Genomic DNA, 15892 nt, shown 5'->3' with positions numbered 1-15892 from the left:
GAACTAAGGTGGACTTTATGAAACACGGAGCCATAAAGCCCCTTGGAAATGTTGGCCTGATACCTGTTTACAGAGTTCCCAGTAGCCTCCCTAGGTGAGTAAATAAGGTCACTTCCTGGCAGGTACAGGAGCCTCAGAATATCTTGTGGACTTCATGAAGAGGGATTTGCTCAATTCTACAGGTATTGCAGGACTGTCTGATGGGAGGTACTTGGCTTGGCTTCTGGCCTGGAGAGGTTACTAAAAGTCCAATATGGAGAGTCCTTATAAAAGGTTCCAGCAAAGCAAACTTTAAAAGATTCTCATAATCAGTAGCTATTCTTGCTGAGCTATGTAAATAATTAGGCCAAGGCTGTTAAGACTGGACTTGTTCTAATGCATTGGCCGCGATGTGGCTACCTCTGGAAATGGGGGTTTTTAGAGAGAAAAACTATGTTTCAACAATGCCCCACTGTGAATTTTAAATTGTAGTTCTGATTGTCTTTAAATGTTTGGTGTTTGCCTAAACTAGACAACTTGAGGTAAACTTCAGAAAAACTGTCACAGTATTTCATGTATAGACAATCTTCTGTGCTTGTTATTCTGTGGGGATAATAATAAGACCCCGTGGGCATATGATGATTGAAACAACTGGAAGATGGGATGGACTCCCCCCAACAACAGTATGCAAAGACTTTTCTCACTGTAGACCTATCAACAGATAAAGAGTGCTTTACTATTCACTTGAGGCCTGGCTAATTCATAAATCTCTAAATATACAAACCATATCCTCCCTAAACCTGATCGGACAGTTACTAGAAACCCACCCCATCTAAACCCAGGAGATCGGGTTTATTCAAAGGATGAGGGCCGCCGGCACCCCTTTTGAAGACTTGGAGATGGACTTCACAGATACCAAGTAAAGGATTCAGGTACCTCCTTGTAAGAATCTGCACATATTCAGGATGAGTAGAAGCCTTCTCAACCAGGACAGAACCAAGTCGTGAGGTGGCCAAAGCTCTTCTACGGGAAACCATGCCTCAGTTTGGTCTGCCCTTAACCATACATAGTCACAATGGACCTGCATTTGTGGTGGATGTCATACAAACACTGACCAGGTCCCTCAACATTACCTGGAAACTGCACACCACTTACCGACCCCAGAGCTCAGGGAAGGAGACTACGAAAGCTAACTCCGAAGAGCCCTCAACCTGGCAAAGTGGCTCAGACCCGGTCAACAGGCTTAAACTGATCCTGAAAAAGACACCAGCCCTTGAGATCTTCAGCCCTGCTCAAGCCACACCCCATGAGCTGGCTGACTTGTGCACAGCAGAAGCTTGAGGAATCAGTGTGTGGACCAGCGGCTCAGATGCAACTCTGTCAACCCCTGCTCCTTACCAGTGTCATAACCCTGAACTTGTTCCTTACAAGTGGACTAATAAAGGCTACCCCACAAACTGGACATCCAGGCTCCCTATTTTCACAGGACCCCTCCTTTTCCATAATTTTACTTGTGACCATTGGCCCCTGCATCCTACACACCCTGGTATGCTTCATTGAAAATACTTCATTGAAAAAACACCAAACTACAACACACATCTTAGCGCTCCGAGGGTACCAACCCCTAGAGCTAACAGGTGATGCCTACTAAAAAATATTTTTTTAAAGGCATCAAATGGGGGGGAATGTTGGGAAAATAACTAAAGTTATGCATCATAAGATGACCAATGGGACTAACATAAGCTCTAGTCTCTAGCTTAGAGGATCCTCTTCCAGGTTCTTCTTCCTGCCCTGCTTGCCATGCAGGCCAAATTAACTACTAATGCAGAATGTGAAGTAAACGATAAACTTTCCCCCATGCTTGTGCTCAGGCCTCAGATCTCTGGAGAAGGATCTCTTCTGAGCCCGCCGGTATAAAATAAAACCATCCACCAAGGTCTCCGAGTGCCGCTTGGTTTTTCCATGAGAGATCCAGCCTGGTACTATAACAATATATCTTGTGGTCTTCATGCAGCCTCTGAACCCGCAGGACACAGAACTATTACTGGTTTTACAATACCACAAACAATGTGCACCTGCATCCCCAGGACACTCCCCTGGATCAGATGCTCTGTGTCCTCATTGTTGCCGATGAGCAGGGAAGAAGGGAAGGGAAGCAAAAACTGTAAGAAGGACAGGCAAATTCAATTCCTTATCATTGATGCTAAACACCCAATTTACTTCTATGGTGATTCAGACCATACTTCCCCTGGCTACATATCACCACCCACTCAACCCTGAACTCTATACTCCACGGATCCAAATCCTACCACTAATTCACATAAGAAGCTACTTACTGAGAGTTTCCTTTCCTCAGCTGGTTCTATAACAAATTAGCAACTGTTCTGGGGGGCGGGGCGGAAATCAATGCTTCAATACATTATAGGTAAAAGCACATTTGTAGACAAAAAGCATCATCAAACTATCCTGCATTTGTGGATAAAGCAGAGCAAAACTTTCAACACTCCTGGGTTCAGGAAAATATGTCCCAGCTGATTGTGTTTTCCAGACAACCCCGAGTTAAGCAGAAGATTATGTTTTAATATACTTTCAAATCTTTCTAAACTTGAGTATATATTCCTAGTATTACTATCACCATAAACATAATTGAATCTTTTTTCAAAAATATAGACCCTTTGAGGCATCAGGAGAGTTCTTCATGGTTTATCAGGAGAAAACGATACTGATGTCTATACTTTGTAATTACTAGGACACAGCTTTCCAATTTTTTGGTTTTTTAAATGATTCCCTTCATGCTAGTTTTTGTTGTCGTTTGGCTCTTTCTGCTAAAACAAGAGTGCAGTTTGTAAAATGTGGCTAACTGGGTGACAAAAACAATGACTACTTTAAACCTACACTGCATAATTTACAAACCTCAAATTACCACACTCTGCTCTGAGATGTAAATAATCCTAGTATTCTCTCTTAAAGGGCAATAGGAATTCAGAGAGGGTTAATGAATTTACTCCCAAATTAGAATTCTGATAGGTATTCACAACCAAATGCAGCCATTTCATCAGTGGTGGTCCCTCCCTCCGCCCCACTCCTGACATGTACCAGATCATATAAGCTATCAATTCAGCTTCCACCAGGCCCTCCACACCATCTACTCTGCTCCCTCCTAATACTTTATTTTAGGCCCCTATCGTTTCTTGCCGGGGAAGAACACTTTTAATTCACTGACCAGCCTCGAGTTTTGCACTGCTCCAATCCATTTTCCACATCACAAACCAAAGTATGTTTTCTAATTCTAGAATTCTATCATGTTCACTTCTCCACATGAAACCATTCAGAGGCTCCCAAAGCCCTAAGAATAAACTCCAAAACCAGACGCATAGTAGTCAAGGCCACATGTACCTGGATCTTCATTTTCCCTCCAGCTTGCTCTTACCACAGCCTCATACAGTGCAGACCTGCAGTTTTCTAAAGTTCCAACTGTCTCTGAGCTCTAAGCTTTCACAATAAGATGTTCTCATGGACCTTGGAGCTGTGTCCCATCAACACCCTCACTCTTCAGCTAACTCACTACTGTTCAAACTTGAGGTATCTATTGGCAGATCTACAGGATGCCCTCAAACTAGGTTCAGTGCCCCTCCTACATGGACCCCATGCACTCTGAGCTCCGAATATTAAAACATTAAGTTGCCTACTTGTAGGTTTCCCTAAGGTGCCTTGAAGCTCTTTGAAATCAGGATCTGTAGCTTGTTATTCTTTGCTAAACAAGTGGGCTGGGGTTCCAAACCCTGTCTTCTATCAGCTTGAAATATACACTCTTCACTGCTCTCAAGCTCCTGAGGTCAAGTTAATAAGATGCTGAATAGGGGGCGCCTAGGTGGCTTAGTCGGTTAAGCGTCCGATTTTCGCTTAGGTCACGCTCTCGCAGTTCGTGGGTTCAAGCCCCCCATCGGGCTCTGTGCTGACTGCCAGCTCAGAGCCTGGAGCCGGCTTCGGATTCTGTGTCTGTCTCTCTCTCTGACCCTCCCCTGCTTGCGCTGTCTCTCTCTCTCCTAGAAATAAAAAAAATAAATAAAATAAAAAATAAGATGCTGAATAGAACAGAACTTGTTAAAGGCAATTATTTGATACCAGATGACTACTTGAGAATTATACCTTAAAACAACGTGAATTTCTCTCTAATCAAAAGGATGACTCAAGAACAAGACATAAAGAAAACCATTCCAGAAGATTCTTAAGAACTATACAAAAGATTTTAAAAGAATGTGGGGCACCTGGGTGACTCAGTGGGTTAAGTGTCTGACTTTGGCTTAGGTCATGATCTCATGGTTTGTGGGTTTGAGCCCTGCATCAGGCTCTGAACCTGGAGCCTGCTTCAGATACTGTGTCTCTCTCTCTCTCTCTGCCCCTTCCCCAATTGTGTTCTCTCTCTCTCTCAAAAATAAACATTAAAATTATTTTTAAATTATGTTAAAATTTTAAAAGAAAAACAGAATATTCAAATGGGAAAGGAACAAAAGTTTTAAAAAGAAATATAATGAACTGAAATCACATTAATTTACTCAAGTTAGGGGAGCCTGGGTGGCTCAGTCGGTTAAGCGTCCGACTTCGGCTCAGGTCATGAACTCATGGTTCATGGGTTTGAGCCCCGCGTTGGGCTCTGTGCTGACAGCTAGCTCAGAGCCTGGAGGCTGCTTCGGATTCTTTGTCTCTCTCTCTCTCTGACCCTCCCCTGCTCATGCTGCCCCTCTCTCTCTCTCAGAAATAAATAAAAAACATTTTTAAAAATTGCTTTTAATTTACTCAAGTTAGAGATAAAAATTACTTAGGGAAAAAATATAGAATATAATACAGTTGCCAAGAAAAAAAGAAATTTAGCTTTAAAAATACCACAAGTTAAAAAAGAGAGAGAGAGAAAGGAAAAAAAGAAAAAGAAACTATGGATTTAAGAAAATAGAATTATCTGTAATTAACACATATTCTTTCAATGGTAAAGTACTGCTTGCTTATGCAATTGCTAAAACCACAAGCTATTCCAAAAATCTATGTGATTTATTTGCATAAGCAAACCTCTATTTGCATAGATACTCTTAAAAGTAATCTTTTACTCAACAAATCTAAACTTTAAAATGCGAAAAATAATGTAGTTCCAAATGAATACAGTTACTACACAAGGAATCTAAATTAATAACCAGACTTAAATATTTACAGCTTCTTATATCAAAAATGAAAAGCAAACTGGAAACAAAACCACCATAAAATTTTATCAGCCAAAAAGGGCATTCCAAAAATTATTTTCAAATGCTTATCAGAAAACTATAACCTACAGGTTCGTTAGTGGCTTAACTAATTCAGACAATAGGTGTCAAGAACTGTAAAGTTCACACAGGTAATGAAAATCTGCCATTATTTCAGAGTAAGATTGGACCTTAAAAATCACCTAAAGCATACAAGAAGACAAAACTGAAAAGATAAGTGGAGTTTTCTTCTACTTGCTACTTTTCCCTATTTTCCAAGTTAACAGAGGCTGCAAATTCAAATGCACATTGTCAAATGCAGCCTCTCTGAAAAGACCAACAAGCAAAACCAACTTTATTACCTACTGCAGTTAAAGATACCATCACTTTGAGACAATCTGGGAAGTTCCACTAAGTTCTGTTCAAGACCCTAGATTCCAAAACTGTAGTGCTCCTCGGATGCCCACTGAGCCCCCACCCAGGGGTGTCCCCAAACACAATGGTGAGAAAAATCTTACTTTGGGAAGAGTTCCAATTTCCTTTTCAGGAACCTTAGAAACCAGGAATCTGTTGATATTATGATTAGATTTGAAACTGTTTATTGTTGGAAGAAGCCCTCCTTTTTATTAACAAAACCTTCCTTATTAGTAATAAAATATCCTCAGCATGCTTTGTTCTAGACCACAGAAAGAATCCATATGGAAGACAAGTATAGGACCTAGAAATTCACCATCGTACTAGCTCCAGAAGCCATTATATTCAGAAGGTTTCATCACACTGGTACCTAAATAGGATAAAATTTGCTTTGAAAACTATAATAAAACCTTGACAATCTTCTGGGTCTTGTTTTGTCCATGAGAGCCTGGGTATCCGAGAGACCTCCCCTCCAAATCTTAAGCCACCACAACACTGCGTACTGCCAGGTCTACAATCAGAGATGGCCAACCATTAGGCTGGAGGCTAGAGACGTATTATTACAGGGTCCACATGGGTTCATCTCAGGCCAAGTCTATGCTCTGGGGCAGACTTCTCCTTAAAGTACTAAATCCAGAAATTAAATTTATGTTCTTATCCTTCTGAATGGCATAATCTCACCTAGGATAATTCAGAATTATAGTAGACTCTTTTGTAACACTTAAGTTTAATTTACTTATTTTTGTGAGAAAGAGAGCATGCACAGGGGATGGGCAGAGGGAGAGGGTACAGAGCCCAACACAGAGCTCGAGCTCACAAACCATGACAGCATTATGACCTGAGCCAAAATCAAGAGTCAAGCGCTTAACCAACTAGGCCACCCAAGCACCCCTCTTTTGTAACCTTTTGATTATGGTTTGAGAGTCACCTGAGGTGAGAGGGAGACTCAAACACCTAGTGCTCTGCAACTTTTTTATTGCAATGAGGAAACCTCCAAAAGGAATTCAGATTCCAAATTTGTTTCCTTACAAAATTCACGAGAAAAACAAAGCTCATAGGAAGAGGAAAGAATAGGAAAAGACAAATGAAAAATGTGAAAAACTTATAACTCTCTCAAACCTCATGGTCTTCATCCTGCTATTCCTTTTCCTCCATCTTGTTTTCCTCCATTTGCCCCTGATCTGCTCTTTCTTCTACTGACCTGCTCCCTTAATCTTCTAGCTGGCCAGAAACCCTCAGAGCAACATGACCTTTCAAAATTAAACTACTCTCAGGGTGCCTGGATGGTTCAATCAGTTGAGTGTCTTACTCACCTCTAGTCGTGATCTCATGATTCATGAGTCTGAGCCCCGCATCAGGCTTCCTGCTGTCAGCGCAGAGCCTGCTTTAGATTCTCTGTCCTCCCACTCTCTCTGCCCCTCCCCGTCTTGGAAAATAAAATAAAAACATTAAAAAATAAATAAATAAAATCAAGCTATTGACAGAACAGGGACAGCCTTGAGGGCTACATTAAAACTTTGGTCTCATTCTGAACTAAGTATTACCAAAGACTTTCCAAAGCTTACACAGATTAGACAAATTTACAAAGAAACTGAGGAGTGTATAAATAATCTCGGGTCCTAAGATTTGTATCAGTTCGTTCATATTGCTAGTAACAACCTCAGATTTAAAAATATTAGTTGAAAGGGAAAAACTGAAAGACCTGAGAGTGACTTCAGACTCCTCTAATTGCACAGGAAACCAGAGGGGTTTAGAAAAACTGGAACTGATGGAAAAAGTCCTTGGGAGACACAACCAAAATCTTTCCTATGAAAATAAGTTGGACTCTAATCCAGTTGTGCTAGCAAAGAAAGGATACATCGACTGGGCACTTCAGAGAAGGGCCCTTTAGTACCTTTAGATAGAATTCAGGAGAAGACCCTGAAGCAGTCGTTATCCATTTTCCTCCTTGATTTTTGTGAGTAGTCTTAAGTCAGAAACTGAAAATTTTATAAACAAGCAAAAATGGGATGGAAATAGTCATATAGGCTGATCTTTAATGACATACTATACCTTTTGAAAGAGCCTGAAAACAAAAGCAGAATAAGACCCAGAATAAACTGACGGCCTTACAGATAAAACTAGATGTTTCCACTCCAGAAATTAAAAGCAATCTTTTGATAAAGACAACTACAGTTTTGTAAGCAATAATAAAAAATAAATTGTTCTGTACTAACCAAGAAAAAGAAGAAAAAAAATATATATATATATAATAGGCAATGTTGAACAGCAAATCAAGTACCTATTTCCTATTTTGCCCCTCAACTTAGAAGGAGAAGTTTCACTAATTAGTAATTAGTGATAACAGGTAATAAATGTAACTTTAAGCCCTAGCACTGTTACACAAGCTTGCTCTCAGAGTCAACAAAGTACTCAGATCATGAGTATCTCTAATACCCTTCAATTTCCCATGTCCCAGCCCACAACTGTCACTTTTGGACCTTGATTCAAGGAACATTCCTTCTCCCTCCAAGACACTATATCCACTGACTTCATAAGAAAGAATGTACAACACAAACAGAATTTCCAGGTCATATGCTTTCCCAATGACCACATACGTAAACTCCGGAGGACTCTGCTACTCATCTTCAAGACAGAAGTAGTTTGGACTCTCATTACTACCTGTGTGACTAAATCAAGCCCAAACTGAAGATTTCAAGAAGGCCAGATTTCTTGTTAGAAAAAAAAAATACAATTATACCAGAGGAAGTATTGGGTCTAAATAGATCACAGTGCATAATAACCCATCTAAACGACTACCTGAACTTCACAACTCACTCAAACAAGAATGTAAAGAAGGACTAAAGACAAACTAAGCCATTACTGCACCCGAAGTCAAAGAGGTTTTTTGCCTGTTTTCTCCTCGAGGACTGTGATGGCTTCCTATCTTATATTTAGGTCCTTCATCCATTTTGAGTTTATTTTTGTGTATGGTGTAAGAAAGTGGTCCAGGTTTACTTTTTTGCATGTCGCTGTCCAGTTTTCCCAGCACTACTTGCTGAAGAGACTGTCTTTATTCCATTGGATATTCTTTCCTGCTTTGTCAAAGATGAGTTGGTCATATATTTGTGGGTCCTTTTTTGGGTTCTCTATTCTGTTCCATTGATCTGAGTGTCTGTTTTTGTGCCAATAACATTTTATTTAAAATCAGGTGTGCTGGAGCCATAGCTTGCCAATCACTGGTAAGAGAGAAAATTCTGAGCTCAGCTTTTAACTTGTTACTATCCAGGTACCTCAGAGGCATCAAGTAGAACTGTTGCAGAAGCACCTGCATGTGCAGTTCTAAAGATCCAGAAAGAGCTAGCACAGATACAAACAGGTTCCAGATGGAAGACTGCCCCAGGACATATGTACAAGAAGAAAAAATTTCCTTCTCAGAACCCAAAATAAAACCAACATTTACAGAACAAAGATAGGAAGAACAATCAGCATAAAAACTAAGAACAAGCATTCAAAATAAGTCAAAAAATACAAAAACAAAACCAGAACTGCGTAGTGTGCCAGAAGTGAGTACTTTGAGAAGGAAAAATGACCAAGAGACTCAAATGCTTCAAAGAGATAGAGAGAAGATCAAGATTACAAATTATAAGCTGAATTTAGAGAAAAGGAGAGGTTGCTGGTAGCCTTTTGCAAGAGAAAGTTGAGTGGGAATGAGGAAAGAAGCCAAACCATACAGCTTAAAGACTGAGTGAAAAGTGCAGAAATGAAAGCGAGTAAGGACAATTCTTCTAAGATGTGTGGCTGTGAAAGGGAAGAGATGACTAAGGTGACAGCTAGGAAGTAACAGGGGTTTACTGTGCTCCAGGAGGCAGAGGAACACATTTCTTTCCACTAAACTGGAAGCACCAGTTTCCACTAAACTGGAATCATGGGTATCATGTTTATGACCACCGGCTTCCCACTTAGCCCGAAAGTACATATGTTGACTGGGGATTTTTTACCAGCAAGGGTAAAAGAAAGGAGCTGAAAGGCAAGTTTTAAGATATGGAAGAGGGAAGGGGCGCCTGGGTGGCTTAGTCGGTTAAGCGTCTGACTTTCGCTTGGGTCATGATCTCGCAGTTCGTGGGTTCGAGCCCCGCGTCAGGCTCTGTGCTGACTGCCAGCTCAGAGCCTGGAGCCTGTTTCAGCCTGTGACTCCCTCTCTCTCTGACCCTCCCCTGCTCACGCTGTCTCTCTCTCTCTCCTAAAAATAAATAAAACATTAAAAAAAAAAAATTAAAAAAAAAAAAAGATATGGAAGAGGGAAAAAATAATCAGTAAAAATTATAGCCCATGAAGTCTAAAAGGGATACATCTGGAGCCTGACAGGAAGAACTGGCTCTATTGAGGACGACAATACCTCTTCCTCATAACAAAAAAAAAGAATAATATTATTAAATGAAAGGATGACTACAGATTAAGGTAAACATGGAGAAGAAGCTGAGAATATTAATAAGGGCCAAGCTTGTTAACTGTCTTGTAACACATGAAAGGTTCCTGCACAATAAAGAATTGTCCCACCCAGATACTAACCATATTTTACACTGAAATTTTAAGTTTTTACAGGCTAAGTCAAATCACAGAGTTCAAGCCTACTAGGGACACTCTTCTAATCAGAAAAATAATGATAATAATAACTTCCCTGGAAACACACACACACTCACTCACTCCAATTTCTGCATTTCTTTCCTAGAAACCTTCAGCTGTTGAAGCTGCTTATTGAGGAATTATGTTTGGGATCTATAATCATCCATAGCTATATCACTCTCCACTAGAAACACAGTTATAACTTATATTTTATGCATATGGACAGAAGCTCAACATAAAGATACACAGAGAACATCATAATGCTTCAGACATTAAATATGTATCATCATTAAATGAAATCCAGAGATCTAAGACAACATTTTTAAACCACCAGCAGTTTTCCTATGAGTCAATAATGATCATGACTAAAGAGGAGAAAATACTGCAAATGACAGATCCAATAAAGGGTTAATATCCAAAATATATAAAGAACTTATACAACTCAACACCAAAAAACAATAATCTGATTAAAATGGGCAGAAGAACTGAATAGGCATTTTTCTAAAAAAGACAATACAGATGGTCAACAGACACATGAAAAGATAGTCAACATCACTAATCATCAGGGAAATGCAAATCAAAACCACAAGGACGTATCATCTCACACCTGTCAGAACAGCTAGAATCAAAAAGACAAGAAATAGAGACACCAGGGTGGCTCAATCAGTTAAATGTCTGATTCTTGATTTCAACTTGGGTCATGATCTCCTACTTTGTGAGTTCAAACCCTAAGTTGGGCTCTATGCTGACACCGCAGAACTTGCTTGGGATTCTCTCTCTCTCCCCCTCCCCAGCTTGTGTGCACACATGCACTCTCTCTCAAAGTTAAGTTAGTAAACTTAAAAAAAAAAAAAAGTTTCAGGGATGCCTGGGTGACTCAGTCAGTTAAGAGTCTGACTTCAGCTCAGGTCATGATCTCACAATTTGTGAGCTCAAGTCCCACATCAGGCTCTGTGCTGACAGCTCAGAGCCTGGAGCCTGCTTCAGATTCTGTGCCTCCCTCTCTCTCTGTCCCTACCCCGCTCATGCTCTCTCTCTCTCAAAAATAAACAAACATTAAATTTTTTTTTAAATGTTTCAGAAATAAATAACAGGTTTTGGTGAGGATATCAAGGAAAAAGAACACTTGTTCACTGTTGGTGGGAATGTAAATTGGTGCCATCACTGCAACAAAAGATATGGAAGTTCCTTAAAATATAAAAAATAAAAAAATAAAATATAAAATATATAAAATATAAAAAATCTTTTGTTCCTTAAAAACAAAAGATATGGAAGTGCCTGGGTGGCTCAGTCAGCTAAGTGTCCAGCTCTTGATTTCCACTCAGGTCATGATCTCACGGTTCACAAGTCCAAGTCCCACATCAGGTTCTGCACTGACAACGCAGAGCCTGCTTGGGAGTCTCTCCCCTAACCCCGCCCATGCCTCACCCGTGCTCTCTCTCTCTCTCTCTCTCTCTCAAAATAAATAAAAGTTTTAAATTGAAATATCCTATGATACCGTGATTCCACTAATAGGCATTTACCCAAACAAAACGAAAACATGAATTCAAAAAGATATATGCGCCCCTATGTTTACTGCAGCATTTTTTTACAATAGCCAAGATATAGAAGCAGCCCAAGTGTCCGTATATAGGTGAATGGATAAAGAAAAAGGTGACACAGACACAGACACATATACACATACTGGGATTATTACTCAGCCTTAAAAAAAGCATTAGACCTTGCCATTTTCAACAATATGGATAGACTTAAAGGGTTCAATGCTAAGTGAAATAAATACATCAGAGAAAAACAGATACCGTATGATTTTATTTATATGTGGAATCTAAAAAAAACAAAACAAATTCATACCCATAAACACAAAGAACAGACTGATAGTGGCCAGAAGGGGGTTAAGGGATGGACAAGTGGTTGAAGGGAGGTGGGAAGAACCAGCCTCCATGTACAGAGTAAGTCACAGGGATAAAAAGTACAACACAGGGAAGGAATAGAGTCAGTGGTACTATGATAGCACTGTATGGTGACAGATGGTAGCTACACTGTGGTGAATAGTGTATAGTGTATAGAGTTATGGAATCACTGTGTTGTATACCTGAAACTAATGCAACACTGTGTGTCAACAATACTTCAGTTTAAAAAAACTGATCATGAAATACAATGCCTAAGTGGCTCTGTGCTCCTTTTAATTTATGCTATTTAAAATAATCCAGTGGCGCCTAGATGTGACTCTTGATATTGGGGTTTTAAGTTCAAGCCCCACGGTGGGTGCAGAGATTATTTAAAAGTACAATATTTTAAAGAAATAAACCAGTGTCAACAACACGGATTTATTTTAACCTACACATATATGTTCAATAAAAGCAATAACTGCATTTTATCTTACACTTTTGACAAAATATTTAAGGACATGTATATTTCAGTAAAATAGTTTCTCACCTTGACTACTCCATCAAAGCCAGGGATTGTGTTAACCTTTGCTTTCTTAGCTAATAATTTGCTTTCAATCTTGTCACCCATGGCTTGAATAGCATGTGTGTCAGGTCCAATGAAAATGACATCTTCTGCTGCCTATAAAGAAATATAAGTAAAATTTCATAAGAAAAACTACGGTGCTTGATACAGAGTCACAACCTTATAAAAAGAAAAACCCATACGTATATTTACTAATCCTTTACCTACCAAAACAACCTAAAAGAAAGCATTTGAGCCAATATATTAAAATATATAATGCTGTATATAGTTAAAGCACACAAAGATATAGGAAACAAAGTCAGGTCAAAGAAAAACAACAAAGAAGAATTCCTGCTTGATATTAACAGTATTCTCTGGAAAAGCAACTTCTGTGGTGTTATTTTTTTATATACAGTATCCTGCCACCTAATCTAAACAGTAGGTTCACCTTTAAAACACCTTATAAATCTTTGTATTCTCTATACCCTGCAGCACACTGCCCAGTTCAACACAAATATCTATTTTTTTTCTTTTACAAATAGTTTATTGTCAAATTAGTTTCCACATAACACCCAGTGCTCATCCCCACAAGTACCCTCCTCCATGCCCATCCCCCCTCCCCCCCACATCCATCAGTCCTCAGTTTTTGTCAGCATTCAAGAGTCTCTCCTGGTTTGCCTCTCTCCCTTTCCCCCACCATTTCCTCCCTTCTTCTCCCCTTGTTCCTCAGTTAAGTTCCTCCTAATCCTCCTATACGTGCAAACATATGATATTTGTCCTTCTCTGCCTGACTTATTTCGCTCAGCATAACACCCTCAAGGTCCATCCATGTTGCTACACATGGCCAGATTTCATTCTTTCTCATTGCCATGTAGTATTCCATGGTATAGATAAACCACATCTTCTTCATCCATTCGTCCATTGATGGACACTTAGGCTCTTTCCATGTTTTGGATATTGTTGAGCGTGCTGCTATGAACATTGGGGTACATGTGCTCCTATGCATCAGCATTTCTGTATCCCTTGGGTAAATTCCTAGCAGTGCTATTGCTGGGTCATAGGGGAGTTCTACTGTTAGTTTCCTGAGGAACCTCCACACTGTTTTCCAGAGGGGCTGTACCAGTTTACATTCCCACCAACAGTGTAGGAGGGTGCCCGTTTCTCCACATCCTCGCCAGCATCTAGAGTTCTCTGATTTGCTCATTTTAGCCACTCTGACTGGCGTGAGGTGGTATCTCAGTGTCGTTTTGATTTGTATTTCCCTGATGAGGAGGGATGCTGAGCATCGTTTCATGTGTCTGTTGGCCATCTGGATGTCCTCTTTTTATTAAATACCAACTCTGTGCCAGGCTTAGAGCTAAATGTAGGGGACAACATGGATGAAAACCACAGGATATCCACTAATTCAAAGAAACTTGATCACTGACACCTCACGGAAATAGACAAAAGAAAGTAGAGAATGTTTACATCCTTGTGACTATAAGAAATGAATCAAGAATACAGTGGGAATTTACCAGGTAGAGTTACAGTTTCAACAATAACTGTTCTGTATAATTCACATTTAGTTCCCCAGCAATAGATTTCCCCCCGTCCCTGTGTTTATGGTACTATAATGAACAAAATGCTAGTGAGTTTTGCTAACGAACTAATCAGGGACAGAACAAAATACAAGGTAGTTATTAATGCCATCAAAGGGCATGGTTTAGAAAAGTAAAGGTGAAGTTTGCTGAAGTAAAGGATGAGGTTATTGGCTAAAGAATGAAGATTAAATATGAAAAAAAGAAAACCAAGATGGGCAACATCTGAGTAAGATGCCTGTTGATTCTCCCATGATCTTTGGTTGGGTCAGTGTAAAGAACAAATCGTGTATTCTATTGGCACTGGCGTCTGAAAGACTTGGCTTGGGAAAGAAGCTTCATTCTCCCTACATTATCCAGAGTGGCTACTGCAGTATGTTGCTTGGATTGGTCTCTCAGTCCTCGTAAACCAAGAAGATTACACCCACCAAGAGGAGAAGGTTGGAAGAACAGGGAATCAACAAAAGGAATGTACAAAGATAAAATTAGGAGATACGATGAGGACGTTAGCACATGCTAAACTGAGAGGTCTATGAGACAGTATTCAGAAAGTCGATAGAGAGGTTTAGAGGTTCTAAGATGAGTCCAGGCTGAGATATGGATTTCCAAAGGCATTAAATAAAGGAAAAAATTTTAAGTTGTAGATGAAATCACTCATATAAAATGCATAAAGAAGTTGTTGCCTTCACATTCAAGATGTATACTTTCCCTCATGTCCAAAAAGAAGACAAAAGGGAATTTTTAGATTCTAAAATAATAAAGCCTCCTTTTCTTTGTGTGATAATGGGAATAATAACCACCTTGCAAGATTGACTGAAGGATTAAACAAAATAATGTAAAATGTCAAACTGAATGCCTCAACTATCAGTTCTTATCTATTAACCATAAGTCCTGATAAAAAGAGAACATTAGAAAAGTATGAGAGCAAGGTCCACAGGACCCCAAAATACATCACAGGAACCCAAATAACCCAGTTACAAATGGCACATTGCTAGATAAGAAACCTCTTCAACCAAAACAGGCGCTCATAAAATACCTCTCCATCAAATGTTTGTAGTTTTAAAAGGAGAACCTTATTTTCTTAATTAAAAAAAAATCTTTTGTGAAACCCCATTATGTAGAACACCCGAAAAGTGGAGCTTCTCTCTAAGAGGGGAAGTGATTGTGGGCCTACACCTCCACATACTGTTGGCCTCCAGCTCAATGAACTAGACATTGTGGACCACAGCAATTAGCATATTCATTTCTCTTTATCCCAAACCTGCAACTCACTAAATGCTAAGAGAAAACAGTCATACTTCAACTATCAAGTGTCTTTCCATATTCTAATTTTACTTCCTAAGATGGAGGAATTTTTATTATAAATGCTGTTTTACAATACCCCTATACTAGATAAATGTAATCAAGTAATCAGAATACCCACACAGTTCAAGAAATAACATAAATGAGAACATCCAAAATACATTATGATTATAAAGTAAAAGTTCTGATTAACAAGAGCCCAACAACTAGGGACCACTGATTAACTAGATTTTTCTCACACATTCTGTTTGAGAAAAATTACTCACCCCAAAATGCAAAATTACCAAAAAAAAAAAAAAAAAAAAAAAATAAACAAAAAATGTTTTTACACTA

General features: G+C 39.3%; 1 protein-coding gene across 2 annotated transcripts in view; it reads right to left on the bottom strand.

Annotated features, from left to right (window-relative positions):
• The window catches only part of PCCA (propionyl-CoA carboxylase subunit alpha), a 402236-nt gene that overhangs the window by 280684 nt on the left and 105660 nt on the right, over positions 1–15892 (bottom strand). For both annotated transcript variants that reach the window (XM_077753890.1, XM_077753889.1), the window contains one exon: positions 12666–12797. In XM_077753890.1, coding sequence (XP_077610016.1) covers positions 12666–12797 — 132 coding nt within the window. The remainder of the gene's footprint in view (positions 1–12665; positions 12798–15892) is intronic.

Source organism: Crocuta crocuta, unplaced genomic scaffold (assembly GCF_008692635.1).
Source record: "Crocuta crocuta isolate KB4526 unplaced genomic scaffold, BGI_CrCroc_1.0 scaffold31, whole genome shotgun sequence".
NCBI lineage: Eukaryota > Metazoa > Chordata > Mammalia > Carnivora > Hyaenidae > Crocuta > Crocuta crocuta.
This window is presented reverse-complemented; position numbering and strand designations above follow the sequence as displayed.